The sequence below is a fragment of the Culex pipiens genome, chromosome 3 (genome assembly GCF_016801865.2).
Source record: "Culex pipiens pallens isolate TS chromosome 3, TS_CPP_V2, whole genome shotgun sequence".
Classification (NCBI taxonomy): Eukaryota; Metazoa; Arthropoda; class Insecta; order Diptera; family Culicidae; genus Culex; species Culex pipiens.
In genome coordinates, this window is record NC_068939.1 from 28,117,960 (window position 1) to 28,133,049 (window position 15,090).

Sequence of the window (15,090 nt, forward strand, 5' to 3'; positions counted from 1 at the left end):
TTAATTGTTAAAAAGATTGAAATACTGTTTTAAAAATAATTATGACCACGCTGGAAGATACCAAGCCATTTTTCAATGGATAAAGCTTCATCTTTACCTATCTTTACTAACAAAAGTGAGAGTATCACAACATTAACAAATAAAAAAATATTATAAATGAAAAAAAAAATAACAGGTCACTGTTTCAACATTTTAATGAAAAAGTGTTTTAAAATGCATTATAAATCTGTCCAGTTGTTTTGCCATCATTAGTTTCCAATATATCTAAGTATTGACGAAAATTGTATTTTCTGCGAAAACTAAATTTTTTGCGGTGCTGTACATTCACACAAAGAAAAAATACTCTAAACTTAAAAAGATCGCTCGTTGGATTAAAAGTTCGCGTTGGTGAATATTCGTAGAAAGTTCAAACTTTTTAATTTAAAAGTTGGAAAGTTTTTGATACTACCATGCATTTATGGAACAAAATCGTTGTATCGGTAAAAGTGTTTTACTTTTGATTGGAAAAGAAACCTTTTATAGCAAGAATAAACTACATTTAATACTACAGTGATAATTTCAGAAAAATGAGCTTGATTTTTATATTTATTTTTAAAAGTTTAAAACAGTATGCTAAAAAAATATTGTATTTAACGCTTCTGCTCAAGGTTGGCAAACATCAGAATCCAAGCTGTACCGATTCTTGCGGTACGCCACCGGTCACTTCCAAAGACCCCAGTCTGGACGATTCCGGATGCACGTTTCGATGCGCGACAGCAGTGTAGAGGATGGTCACGTTTCCGGCCTTCATCAGGACAGTCTTGGAGGAGTTGGCCGTTGATTCGGGAAGGATGGTCGACGTTTCCCGACTGGGAAGTGAAGTGCCTGAACGGGGAGTTCCCGATCCTGGAAGCGCATCCGGAACATGGGGTTGATGAGGCCTTCATCCTCCTTCGAGAATGACAGATTTACCGACTCGCTGTCCAGGTTCATTTGGCTGGAGCTGCACCATGGCGAGGTGAGCGTTTGTGGGCGGAAAGTTGCTAAAAGAGATGAAAGTAAGTGAAGTTTGCTAATCACTGCACACATTCTCAATACTCACCGGTGTTGTAAAACGCCGGCACCGAGTGCAACATCTGCGCTGACCACCTCCGATTATGCCGCTTCTCGTCGTCCTCGTCGGATCTCAGAAGTTAATCTTTTTGAACGCAAACTCGTTGTTCATGCGACGCTTCGGTAGCGCCATCTCCTCGATACCACCAATCCCGGGCCACCACCACCGAATACAACCGGTGCGAATCCACATTCCTACCTCCCATCCTACAAAAGCAAACAAAATCAATCACAAACCCCACAAAACACCCAAGCTTCCTTCTTACCCATTCCGGTCTTGGAACAGCTGCAGTTCCTGCAGGAAGCTGGCCTTGTCCTTTTCGAGCACTCGACCTTGTCCCGCACCCGAACCACCCTCCTTCGAAGGCGTTCCGCTGCTGCTGTTTGGCTCACGAAGGTTTCCGCGTCCGAGTCCTGGCTGCTGCCGCGGTCGGCTTTGCTTTATGTCCTAGACTCACCAGCTCCAGCACCACCGGACCCACCAAAGTGTTTGTTTACATTTGGAACTTAGTCGTACACGGTTACACGAGAACGTCAAAATGAAAGAAATTCTACAGTCGTATTAAAAGTTAAGACTTTTAAATCAGTTAGTAAGGAGATTTTCAAAAACTGTAGCAGTAAAAGTTTTCATTTTTTAAATAAGAAAAAAACTTTCCCTCCAGCAAATTTTGGCAACTTTTTAATTCGAAAGTAAAATACTTTTGTCATTACAGTAATATTTTTTTGTGTGTTGAAATTTCATAAAAATTCAAAACATTTTTAAACAAGCCCAAACATGCTTAATATGATTATCAATGCAGAAAAATGTATTTTAGATTGTTTTCCAAGTTGTTTTCAGTTGATTAGACATCCATTTTCATAGAAATTTTGAAGTTTTTTGGAAAAATATTTTTTTACCCCCTGATTTTTCAGAAAAAAAATTGAAGGAGGGGGGGGCGACATAAACTTTGAAAAATATTTGTAACGGCTTTATTATGAATATGATTTATAACTCCCACTTGATAGATTGTATTGAATCCAGTGGTTCAGTGTCTAGCCAACTTGTAGTTGGCCAACCATAAGCAGAAGCGTTAAATACAACAAAAAAACTAAACATACTGTTTTAATGTTAAAAGATTGAAATAAAATCCATTACATTTTTCGAAAATCATTACTGTAATCCTAAATGTTATTAATTCTTACCAAAACAATTTTCTTCTTAAAAGGAAAAAACTTTTACTGATATAACGTCTTTGTTCCATAAATGCATGGTAGTATCAAAAACTTTCCAACTTTTAAATTAAAATGTTTGAACCGAGGTTTGAACATTCTACGAATATTCACCTACGCGAACTTTTAATCCAACGAACGATCCCTTTAAATTTTTTCTTTGTGTGTATTTTCTGGCTGTGCGTCGAATTTGGTGCAAAATTGGCAATACGACGGTAACATTTCAAAAGGCATCATGTACATTTTGACACTTTCTGGGTTATTGCATATTCTGAAAGTACTCCTAATAAGCTACCTCTCCACCAAAAATGAGCAAAAGTTACTTCAGTAAAGTCTGTTTAATCATGATTTTAAATAAAATAACATAAACAAAATCTCTGCCATCAGCAGTTCCTGTTTATATAGCCCTGTCAACCTGTCAAATAAAAGCGCCATGTACATTCGGCGAAGAAAAACGAATCATAACAAAGCGCCCCCCTCAATGATAGCAGGGTGATATCGACGTTGGTGATTTCAAAAGAAGTTATGTTTGTTTTTCTCAAATAAAATTATGGAAATAATGTTTTATTGAATTTGGATGATCAAGTATCAATAAAAGCAACGTTTTTCATCGTTTGTTATCATTAGAACATCTTATTTTGCTTTTATATTAAAATGGGAATTGAAAAATGATACTCAACATTCAAATGCGTTTTTCTCAAAAAGGATGGTGTGTACATGATGCTTTTTGAAATGTTGGCATCGAATATAGGTTTTTCTGAAAGATCACACGATTTTGAACAAAAATGCATCAATAACTTGTCAATAACTTAAAAACGATGAAAATGCATATGGGACATTTATGCGATCAGGGGCAGTATAGCTGGTTATAATCAAAATCGAACTCGTACCCAGTACGAGTTAATGAGGCATCTGTAGAGTTAGAGCCTCGGATTCAGATCAGATTCAGATCAGAAATACAAAAATATCAGTATTTTTGTAAAGTTTGTTAAAAGTTTTTGAAATGATTTACGTCTGTTTGTCTGTGGTAACCTCGGTGGTAACCCCATTTACTACAGTTTTTACGAAAACTCAGTGATTTTAATCGCGCGTGTAGTATTGGCTCTGACAGTTGTCAGTTTGTCTTAAAAAAAACTTTACAAGCGTTTTTTTGTGTGATTTTAGAATACGTACTCTCCAATCATAACTCAAATTTCTTACCAGTTATCCGAACCAAACAATTCAAAGGTGAGTGTAATTTGGGACCAGAATGCACTTCGCTCATGGAAACAATGATTATAATAATCGCAATGTTCTACTGCCCTTTCAATGTGTTGGGCCTGGTTGATAAAAACGGTGGTCCTTTCACAAATAACGTAGCTCTACTAGAGCTCTAGCTATATCTAAATATTTTAAGAGCGGAAGGGGAGATAAACGTTGAGTTCCTCAATTTGTTTCGTTGGTTTTGGAATTGTATACTCATGTTAATTTTTGATCGGCAATTTTTCAGACTATCGAACAATGGAACCGACCTGCTGCACCGAAATGAAGAGCACAGTTATACAGCACCGATGGACCATCAAAGGATTTTCCAGCACTGGCACAACTGGGGCCAACATGATACTGCGATCGTCTGTTTTCTGTGGAAAATCGATTCATTCTTCATACGAGTTCTCCTGGTACTATGAGCTCAATCCACAAAAAACACGGGACGGCTACAGTAAAGTGGCCATAGATGCGTTCACCAACTGTACGTCTCATCCAACCTTGAGCCACCATGCAAGTATCGTCTGGGAAGCTCAAGATGGCAACAATTTCACATGTTTTGGGGCACTCAAGGCCGGCACTCGGATTGGCGATAGCATGATGCATCACCGGTCCACTGTGAATTCACATTTGGGATCCAGTGACACACTGATTCTGACCTTCAAACTAACGCTGATCGAAGAAGTCGTTACCGGAAGCTCTGCCCCTGAACCTGAGCAACCTACATTGCAAGTGGATGCACATGTTAACGAACACTACGGCAATCTGCTGACCTACAACAAGTTCAGCGACGTCACGTTCGACATTGGCGAGGAACACATCTTAGCCCACAAAGCTATCCTGACAGTTCGTAGCCCAGTCTTTGCCGCTATGTTCGAGCACGACATGCAGGAAACGAAGGAAAACAAGGTCAAGATTACTGACATCCGAGCGGAGGTATTCCGGGAGGTGCTGCGCTTCATCTACACAGGATCGGTGCAGGCAATGGAACAGATGGCGGACGACCTGTTGATAGCAGCTGAAAAGTACGCCCTGGACGCCCTAAAAACCATGTGCGAGAAACATCTTGCGAAGAAACTATCGGTCGAGACGGCCACGGCTACACTACATTTTGCTGATACCTACAACGCCAATCAGCTCAAGAAGGAGGCCATCGACTTCATCTCGAAGCATCTGAAAGTTATGAAAACTACCGACTGGGCGAGCGTCATCGCCACCAACCCGGAAGTGGCCGCCGAAATGATTGCCCAGATGGCTAAGGTGAACTGAAGCTTAAGGCAGACGACATGTTTTTTTGTACTTCTTATTTCTTACTTACTGACTTCATGAAACTGCTATGTTTCATCGCACATAAATGGGCTGATTTACGTGAATTACTCAGCGAATAAAAGGTTAAAAATAAATTACAAATTGTATTTCATTGCGTTAAAACATTTCCTTTTGGGCCATCCGTAAATCCTCGCATAAATCATGTGGACAATCGCCAAACTAAATACAGTCCGGACTCGATTATCCGAAGCCTCGATTATCCGGACTTCGGATAATCAAATCAAAAACAAAAAAAATCGTTTTCTTTTTCTTGTTTTAAACATCAAATTCGAGTTCTGCGACCCCATTTTAGTAAAATTTGAATAGTTGATTGCCTATTAAATAATTAAATGCATTTTTCAATATTTCGTTACCGCCAAATTGGCCGCCATCTTGGAATTAAAAATTCTAAATCAATTTAGCATATTTTAGGGGACATACTTAAGCTCGACAATCAAAAATAAGACAACGAAAAAAATTATCTTATCCGAAGTTTCGATTATCCCAAGTGATTTTTTTCCGATGCCTTCGGATAATCGAGAAATTAAAAGTGCAACATGGAGTTAAACTTTCTGTCAAGCTGCTGTAAAGTTTTCCATGACAGCTGCGAAAATTTAACTCCATGTTACCGGCTCACATCTCTCTTTTAAATTTCTCGATTATGTTGTTTTTGCAACCAGCTAGTATCGAGAAATAAAGAGATTTCGTGCTTGCCATTTCATTAGGGCACATAACTTTTTTAGACAAGAGTGTGTCCCTTTCACACGAACTGTCAAAAATCCACCAAAGGATCTACCGGTGGATACTTCGACGCCAACATTTCAAAAAGCATCATGTACAAATCATGCGTTTTGAGAAAAACGCATTTGAATGTTGAGCATCCATTTTCAATTCCCATTTTAATATAAAAGCAAAATAAGATGTTCTAATGATAACAAACGATGAAAAACGTTGCTTTTATTGATACTTGATCATCCATATTCAATAAAACATTAGGTCTATTCCCGTACTTGCAGAATTGCAGAATTTCTGCAACTTCTGCAGAATTCTGCAGCCAGCATAAGTCACTTTTTTGCAGCACGTTCCCGTACTTTTCAGCTCGCTCTCTTCAACTCTCTCTTTTGCAGAAGTTCTGCAAGGAGAGAAGCGGCAAAACTTTTGCCTGGGTAGCGCGTTCCAGTACTTTTTCTGCAATATTGTACACAGTTGAGTGGATTTACTCAAATTGGGTATTAAAGTTTTTTTTAATTATTTCAAAATATTAAAAAAATGGTTGCCAAAAAAAGTAATTGAAACAAGTTTGCCTCTAGAACGGGGAAATTATTTTTTTATGCAGCACAACATTTTATTTAAAAAATCAAGGATGTATTATTTATTAAGTAACTAGAAATTAATTATGCTTAGGTAGAAATTATATATTAGAAACAACTCAAAACTTTTACATTAGGTAAACAATTTTACAAATGAGAGTGGCAGGTACGTTTAATAAATATGATTTAAAAAAACTGAGAAACTTTAAAAAAACATAAATCAGATATTTGATAATTTAAAAAATGCAAATAATTATATCAGAAAAATAAAAAAATAATTAGATCAGAAATTCAAAGTTAAAAAATTCAAATAATTAAAAACTAAATATTTTAAAATGTTTAAAATTTCAAAAAAATCCGTATTTTAAAATTTAAAATAAATATAATAAAGGTAGAAAGAAAATCGAATAAAAAAACAAAAGTTTGAATATTTATGAGTGCAGAGTACCAAAAATTCAAAAGCTGCAGTTAAAAATAATAAGATAGAAAATTTAAGAAATTATAACTTCAAAAATAAGTAAAATTAAAAAAAATCTGTCTGTATAAAATAGAAAGGGTCAAAATTTCCAATTTCTAAATCGTCTAAATTTCAGTTTTCTTAAGAATTTAAATATTTAATAATTTAAAATTTTTGGAATTTAAGAATTTAAAAATTGAAGAATTTCAGAGTTTCAGAGTTTCAGAATTTCAGAATTTTAATTTTGACAAAATTACATCATTTTTTTTTGGTTCATATAAGAATACAAATTGGTAGCGCCGTTAAGGTACAATTCTCGAGTTTTTTTTTAAAAGGTCCTATAAACAAAATTTTCAATTTTTGCTTTTTGGGTGTTTTTGAATACCCCTGACTCAAGGCGGTTCTAAAAACACCCAAAAAGCAAAAAATAAAAATTGTGTTTATAGGACCTTTTCAAAAAAAACTCGAGAATTTATGATTTGCCAATTAAATTTACTTATTATTTTAACACACATAATGAGTATATTCAAAATAAATTTATGATCAAAAATAATTCCTAAACAAATATTTATTTGAAATTATTAAACTCAAAAGAAATGTGTCTTTTAATAGTTTTTAAAAACTTTTTGTTTTTAAAGTACCTTTTTTTTTGTTGGGGTACTAGCCGTGCTGTAACACTATGGCTTAAGTTTTATCAGGTAAAAATATTAACACTAAAAAATAGCTTTATCATTTACATGAATGAACTAAGCCTGAAATCGTTAACATAAAAAAAATCGTTCTCAATAAAACCAGACATAAAAAAACAACCCCAAAATCATTTATTATTACAACTAATAATAAAATGCTTGATTTCACCCAACTTGCAAATTTCACGTAAGCGTGTACTCAACATCCATCACACCAAAATTGCAGTAACTTTTCAACCAGAAAGAGAAGAGAGAGCTTGCAGAAAAGTACGGGAACGGTTTTGCTGCAACTTCTACCTCTCTCATTGCAGAAGTTCTGCCTGAGAGAAAAGTTGCTTTTGTTGCAGAAAAGTACCCCGCATAATCAAATACCAAAGGTGAAACTGTCGAAATCATAAGAAAATTATTTCTGATATGGTTACCATTTGTGATATTGTTGATATAATGTCACGACCATATAAAAAAAATTAAAGTGGTACTATTTCCCGAATGGTTACACTTATCTTGACATATTCGAATGGTTGATTTTTTTTTCCTACAATTTAATGAACGGTATCTATTCGTCATACGATTCGGATGGTTCGAAACAGATATTGTTAGAACATAATAGTACTGGTAGCTGGTATGATAAAAGTTATGATACTCGGTATGATTTAGTCAAAGAAACCTAAGCGGAAAATTTCCTAAATTTCCTAAGTCCTAATAATTGAAACAATTGCACAACAATTAATGGGTACGATATAATTATTCCTCATATGTTTGGTATTATTTGAAACAGTTTTTGTATGATTGAGCCAAAAATGAATTTTGGCGAAAATTTTCTTAAGTCCCAATGATTCAAACAATAGTTCAACAATTCATGAAACGATATAACTGTTCGCCAAATGGTTAGGATTATTTGAAACAGGTATCGTATGATTGAGCCAAATGAACTACAGCAAAAAAAAATCTTAAGTCCGAATAATTCAGATAATATTTCAACAATTCATGGAACGATATACCTGAATTATGGCGAAAATTTTCCTAAGTCCCAACAATTCAAACCATTGTTCAACAATTCATGGAACGATACACCTGAATTCAGCGAAAATTTTCCTAAGTCCCAACAATTCAAACCATTGTTCAACAATTCATGGAACGATACACCTGAATTCAGCGAAAATTTTCCTAAGTCCCAACAATTCAAACCATTGTTCAACAATTCATGGAACGATATACCTGTTTGCCATATAGTTTGTATGTAAAGCTAATTTATTTTCGTGATAATTTTTATAAGTCCAAATAATTTAAACAAATGATTGACCATTATCAGAACGATAACTGTTCACCATGTGATTGGTCTATAATTTATTTGTATGGTTCTACCATACATGTTACGATATATTTACGATAAATTTTGAGGCCACATTTCATAATAAAATGCATTTTAAACCGCCAAACGTAATGTAACTGAGATAGCTCAATTAGATAAGGCGGCAGCACCACGGAAGAATCAACAGGAGACATCATCATCAAGCGGTAACAAATCCCGGACATTACAAAAAAAAACGCTAACCATTAATAATCATATACTTTCCATTCCCGTTAAATCTACAGTTCCGAGAACATTTGTAAAGTTTATTTTTTGGCTCCTCCCTTTTCAAATGGTGTCGGTAAGTGTCGGTAAAGCAGTTCACCATTTAAAATCATATTTTATTAATTTGTGGTACGGTTCACATAAAATGAGAATTGAACAGTTTGGGGTAGGGTACGACTATGATCCACGAAAAAAATCCCTTGTAAAAATGTATTGTAACATAACCTAACGACCTATTTAATAAATTGTAGGATTGTTTGGGGAATGGAAAATGTACGGTTGCACCCTATTTGTTGTATTATCAAGATCATTTAGGAAAAATCATTCGACAAATGGTGACTGTATGGTTGTTGACTATGCGGGACGGGAACGCTCTGCTGCCGTTTATGTGCAGAATTGCAGAATTCTGCAGTACGGGAATAGACCTATTATTTCCGTCATTATATTTGAGAAAAACAAACATAACTTCTTTTGAAATCACCAACGTCTATATCACCCTGCTGTCATTGAGGGGGACGCTTTGTTATGATTCGTTTTTCTTCGCCGAATGTACATGGCGCTTTGTTCATGTTGCTTTTTTTTCGTCACGAGGTTTATGTAGTCTTTTGTTTGACAGGTTGACAGGGCTATATAAACAGGGACTGCTGATGGCAGAGATTTTGTTTATGTTACTTTATTTAAAATCATGATTAAACAGACTTTACTGAAGTAACTTTTGCTCATTTTTGGTGGAGAGGTAGCTTATTAGGAGTACTTTCAGAATATGCAATAACCCAGAAAATGTCAAAATGTACATGATGCTTTTTGAAATGTTACCGTCGACTTTTCTACCACAGTTTTTTGTGTGATCAATAGGCAATCAAACGTCAAAATTACCACCCACTAGAGGGCGCTGAAACTTGGGGTGATGTTTTCATTATAACCTACAGCGAGTAAGTTGGTTTGAAATTTGAAATTGTTTTATTTCACCATAAAATCGACATTAATAGAAAATTATACCATTTTCAGGTAAGAAATAAATAGCTTAATTGATATAAACGAAAATATTTTTGTGATGTCCGATTTAACCTGTTCATTATCTGATTCAAAATAAGGGAATGTTTTAATCAACCAATACCTAACTAATCAATTGAGAATTTAGATTATTCAAGTGGACAAATATTTTTTTAAGTCACTTCTACCATAAAAGCAAAGCTCTGCTTGAAAAATGGTAATTAGAATGATTTTCAAAATTTGCAATCTAACCTCATTCTCGCGTTTTCAATCCGGATCTCAGAATTTTCAATGAAAAAGGCAACTTAGCAAAAAAATCAAAAAGTCAATCGATAGAACTTTTTATTTCTTACCTCCTGTTAACTTTATTTTATTCCAAAAGATCAATTTTCTTTTAAAAAACCTTAAAATAGTTTTCACTCGCCTTTGCACTTATCGCGCAAAAACGTAAACGTAACCTTGCACCAAAGTTCTCCTACTCGAATGTAGGTGGCGAATCGAGTTTTTAGCTTTGGTTTTGGGGGCCTATGTGGTAGATGTTTTGGTGAATTTTTGACAGTTCGAATTATTTCAAGAAAATCCACCGCAGTTAACCAAATCAAATTAACAAAAGCCCTCTTATGTAAACTGTCATTCGAGTGAAAGGGATACACTATTGTTTACAAAAATTATGTGCCCTTTTGAAATGTTAGGCTCCATTTGTCTGAGGTGTCATGCACGGTTACTGAAAATCGCACTTTTGGGAGTTCAGAAATCGCACATTTGACAGTTCGCTTAAACGAACTCAAAAAAGTGCGATTTCGCGAACTCGAAAAACTGTGAAAATCACCAAAAAACGAGTTCAGTTAAGCGAACTCCCAAAAGTGCGATTTTGGACTTAGCGATTTTTTTGAAATTCGTTTGAAATGTTTCTTCCCAAATGTTTCTTGTTTAGTTGTGTTTTTTGCTCCGGAGTTTCGAGTTGGATTTCAGCAGGTAAGTAAAACGGACGGATTTTTGGTGGTGAAAAGGTTCGGTCTGGACTGGTACTGGACAAGGTTTTGCAAGAGGAATCCGTCCGCCGGTGGACGGATTACCTGCCAATGTTGACGAAAAGTTTCGTCCACCGGTGGACGGATTACTGGACAAGGTTTTGCAAGAGGAATCCGTCCGCCGGTGGACGGATTACCTGCCAATGTTGGGGAAAAGGTTTTGCAAGAGGAATCCGTCCGCCGGTGGACGGATTGCCTGCCAATGTTGGCGAAAAGTTCCGTCCACCGGTGGACGGATTACTGGACAAGGTTTTGCAAGAGGAATCCGTCCGCCGGTGGACGGATTACCTGCCAATGTTGGGGAAAAGGTTTTGCAAGAGGAATCCGTCCGCCGGTGGACGGATTACCTGCCAATGTTGACGAAAAGTTCCGTCCACCGGTGGACGGATTACTGGACAAGGTTTTGCAAGAGGAATCCGTCCGCCGGTGGACGGATTGCCTGCCAATGTTGGGGAAAAGGTTTTGCAAGAGGAATCCGTCCGCCGGTGGACGGATTACCTGCCAATGTTGGTGAAAAGTTCCGTCCACCGGTGGACGGATTACTGGACAAGGTTTTGCAAGAGGAATCCGTCCGCCGGTGGACGGATTACCTGCCAATGTTGGTGAAAAGTTCCGTCCACCGGTGGACGGATTACTGGACAAGGTTTTGCAAGAGGAATCCGTCCGCCGGTGGACGGATTACCTGCCAATGTTGGGGAAAAGGTTTTGCAAGAGGAATCCGTCCGCCGGTGGACGGATTGCCTGCCAATGTGGGCGAAAAGTTCCGTCCACCGGTGGACGGATTACTGGACAAGGTTTTGCAAGAGGAATCCGTCCGCCGGTGGACGGATTACCTGCCAATGTTGGGGAAAAGGTTTTGCAAGAGGAATCCGTCCGCCGGTGGACGGATTGCCTGCCAATGTTGGCGAAAAGTTCCGTCCACCGGTGGACGGATTACTGGACAAGGTTTTGCAAGAGGAATTCCTCTTGCAAAACCTTTTCCCCAACATTGGCAGGTAATCCGTCCGCCGGTGGACGGATTGCCTGCCAATGTGGGCGAAAAGTTCCGTCCACCGGTGGACGGATTACTGGACAAGGTTTTGCAAGAGGAATCCGTCCGCCGGTGGACGGATTACCTGCCAATGTTGGGGAAAAGGTTTTGCAAGAGGAATCCGTCCGCCGGTGGACGGATTGCCTGCCAATGTAGGCGAAAAGTTTCGTCCACCGGTGGACGGATTACTGGACAAGGTTTTGCAAGAGGAATCCGTCCGCCGGTGGACGGATTACCTGCCAATGTTGGGGAAAAGGTTTTGCAAGAGGAATCCGTCCGCCGGTGGACGGATTGCCTGCCAATGTTGGCGAAAAGTTTCGTCCACCGGTGGACGGATTACTGGACAAGGTTTTGCAAGAGGAATCCGTCCGCCGGTGGACTAATTACCTGCCAATGTTGGGGAAAAGGTTTTGCAAGAGGAATCCGTCCGCCGGTGGACGAAACTTTTCGCCCACATTGGCAGGCAATCCGTCCACCGGCGGACGGATTCCTCTTGCAAAACCTTTTCCCCAACATTGGCAGGTGGATTGTTTGCAAAAGTTTTCTGTCCACCGATAGAAGGATTTATTAAATTTTTTGAAGGACTTTTTTTTTGCAGGAGTAATTTTCGTGATGTCCGCCTGGCGTGGCGGACTGGTTCGAGGAGTTTCCGATGAGGCGAGAAATGATCCTGCTGATCTCCAGCAACTATTGCGATGTTGACCATACGATGACCATACGATGACGGATAGGAAGATCAGGACGAGACCATTTCAACCACGGACCTCCGTTTGATGCGCACGTCGCTGCTTCGTCGCCATTTGTTCTTCCGGTAGTCCAACATGCCAACATTTTTTGCAGGAGGAATCTGGCCAAAGTTGAAAATAACACGGACTTGGCCGCCCTCAATCCGACCTGTTTTAGGCAGTATAAACTAGTCTTGAACTTCCTTTATTTTTCTTTTAGGTGATCCATGACCTACGCTCGTCGAAATCCTGGGTTGATTGAGTTCATGATCGATAAGAACATGGAGCGTGCGGCAAGAGTGGCTAGTAGGATAGACATCCCAGTTAGCGATATGCACGATCTGCGATCGGCCGACGCAGCAGGTCACCTGAATCTCAACCACTTTGAACAACAACAGCGAGCGGACTCCGAACGTCACGGAGCAGTTGAATCGCCTGAGGCACCCGGACTACGAGACCGTCTACTAGCTGTCCAACTTTCACTGGTCGTCGATCCTGATGCAGTGCAACGTTTCGCTCTCCGGACGGTACGTAACTGTTCTTCCCTCGATCAAGCTATCGCACGCGGTTAGTCCTCAAATAGCTCAGAAACTAAGCCATCTCGACGAGAAAGTTCCGCATCACTTCCATTGGAAGGCACTGGCCGCCGCGCTGGATCCGCTCGACTTGAACGACGCCGACACCGGAAACGTTCCGTACATCAACACCGGCAACGCACCGTTCTACCCAGAGACGCCGATAGAGATCCTGCTTTGTTGCATGCTGATCGCCGTCAGTTTCTTCATGATCACATATCACACCGAGTGGCGAGCCAGTTGGACCACGAACAGTGAAAACGAGCAGGAACCAAAGCAGGGCCACCCACGAGCTTCGCCTTCAAGCTGAAAAAGAAGCTTTAGTTCAACTTTACCAGTTCGAATCAAAGCCAAGAACCGAAAACCGGCAAGGCTCCGTCCCTCTTTGACAAACCACGCCGATCTGGTGTCTGGACTTTCTGGATAATCTCATCGTGATCGGAGGGCACCACCGGCAACTTCAAGGTAAGCTTGTAGATCTCAAGTCGTGTTGGCAGCTAATTGAGGTGCGTTTGTTTCAGGGCATCTACGAGACGGAGCACACCCGCAACAAGGAGGTCCCCAACATCAAGCTGACCGGGGACAAGGTGGTGGCGGCCCGGCTCAGCGGCCGCATCGACTTCCTTCAGCTCGAAACGTACACCCAGGGTCGGCAGATCGACTGGGGATTTACGTCCGCGTACCGGCGCAGTAAGTTTTATCAACTCAATTGTTCAAGGATCAATTTTAACAACTTCCAAAATTTCCAGCGCACATTCGCACCGGTTCGGCGGGTAGCTTGAGCATGTTCCAGCAGCCGAACGGTCCGGCCAACGTTCATCACGGTCACCAGCTGCAGTTTACGCTGCACGGTCACCGCGGGCCGAGCTCGTGTCGTGGCCCGTTCGAGCCGCCAAAGCCCAGCTGGATGTGACCTCGGCCAAGGACTACCGCAAGCTGCGCGAGTACGAGCAGGAAAAGTTCCTGAGCATGGTAAAGCAGGTCAAGGACGCCGGAGCAACGTTTGCAATCCGACAGAGGGGATTCGACGACGAGGCAAACCATTTACTGCTGCAGCAGGAACTGCCGGCCGTTCGCAGCGGCAGAATTGTGCCTCGCTTGATTGGGCTAACTTACACACATGAAGTGGAACTGGTAACCGGGACTCGCCTGTTGTCGTCATCGTGCTTCCGGCCTTTGTCACCGCACCTAACACTCTCAGCGGAGTCACGCGATCCTGCCCGGTGCAGCTTTAAATGGAGGCGACTAACATTTACTCCAAAATCCATCCTTTTTATAAATGTTGTCTGAGTTTTGAGAGTAAAAATAAAAGAATAATAGCGCCGTGTTGTTAATTTATTTTAAACTTTGATTGTTTTTATTTCAATCCCAAAAGAGAAATCAAAAAACGCCCGAAGATAGGCAACCTCTAAACCTGTGAAATATTTCCCCAAGCTCGAACTCGGCAAATCATGAAAATCATGATTTTGCCAGTTCGACCCACTTTACCAAAAAAAGTGTTATCCGAGTTGAACTCCAAAAATCATGATAATTACCATTTTTTTGGTTTTATTTGGTAAGCGTGTGGTAAACTTCACAGCAACTGGCCAGAAAATTTAAGGAAGCGTTCTTTTATTACGTAACGCAAATAATCGGATTTTTAGACCCCCTCCCCCCCCCCTCGTAACAAAATTTCCATACAAATTTTAAAATTTTTGTATGGAGCGTGACACGGCCTCCTTCCCCCCCCCCCCTCTACTGCGTCACGTTATAAAAGAACGCTATCCCTAACTCCATGTTGCTGATTTGATTACTATAGATAATTTTCGACTAAATTCAAACTAAATTTAGAGCCAATCTCTGTAAACGTG

The 15,090-nt window shown here is 39.6% G+C and overlaps 2 protein-coding genes and 1 pseudogene across 2 annotated transcripts; all 3 read left to right on the top strand.

Moving 5' to 3' along the window:
- The first annotated feature begins 3,404 nt into the window (after positions 1 to 3,404).
- Positions 3,405 to 4,945, top strand: LOC120426412 (speckle-type POZ protein-like). The gene is made up of 2 exons (XM_039591173.2): positions 3,405 to 3,528; positions 3,791 to 4,945. Exon 2 carries the CDS (start codon positions 3,802 to 3,804, stop codon positions 4,813 to 4,815), a length of 1,014 nt encoding a protein of 337 aa, XP_039447107.1. The 5' UTR covers positions 3,405 to 3,528; positions 3,791 to 3,801; the 3' UTR covers positions 4,816 to 4,945.
- A 5,925-nt stretch (positions 4,946 to 10,870) lies between these two features.
- LOC128093246 (uncharacterized) lies at positions 10,871 to 12,857 on the top strand. Its single transcript, XM_052709336.1, has 2 exons — positions 10,871 to 11,600; positions 12,844 to 12,857. Exons 1-2 carry the CDS (start codon positions 11,054 to 11,056, stop codon positions 12,855 to 12,857), a joined length of 561 nt encoding a protein of 186 aa, XP_052565296.1. The 5' UTR covers positions 10,871 to 11,053.
- Positions 12,474 to 14,804, top strand: LOC120426229 (uncharacterized; annotated as a pseudogene).
- Positions 14,805 to 15,090: the final 286 nt, after the last annotated feature.

Bases quoted from the DNA above. Each gene is read 5' to 3' on its own strand.
- LOC120426412 (XM_039591173.2), top strand. From the start codon at position 3,802: ATGGAACCGACCTGCTGCACCGAAATGAAGAGCACAGTTATACAGCAC.
- LOC128093246 (XM_052709336.1), top strand. From the start codon at position 11,054: ATGTTGGGGAAAAGGTTTTGCAAGAGGAATCCGTCCGCCGGTGGACGG.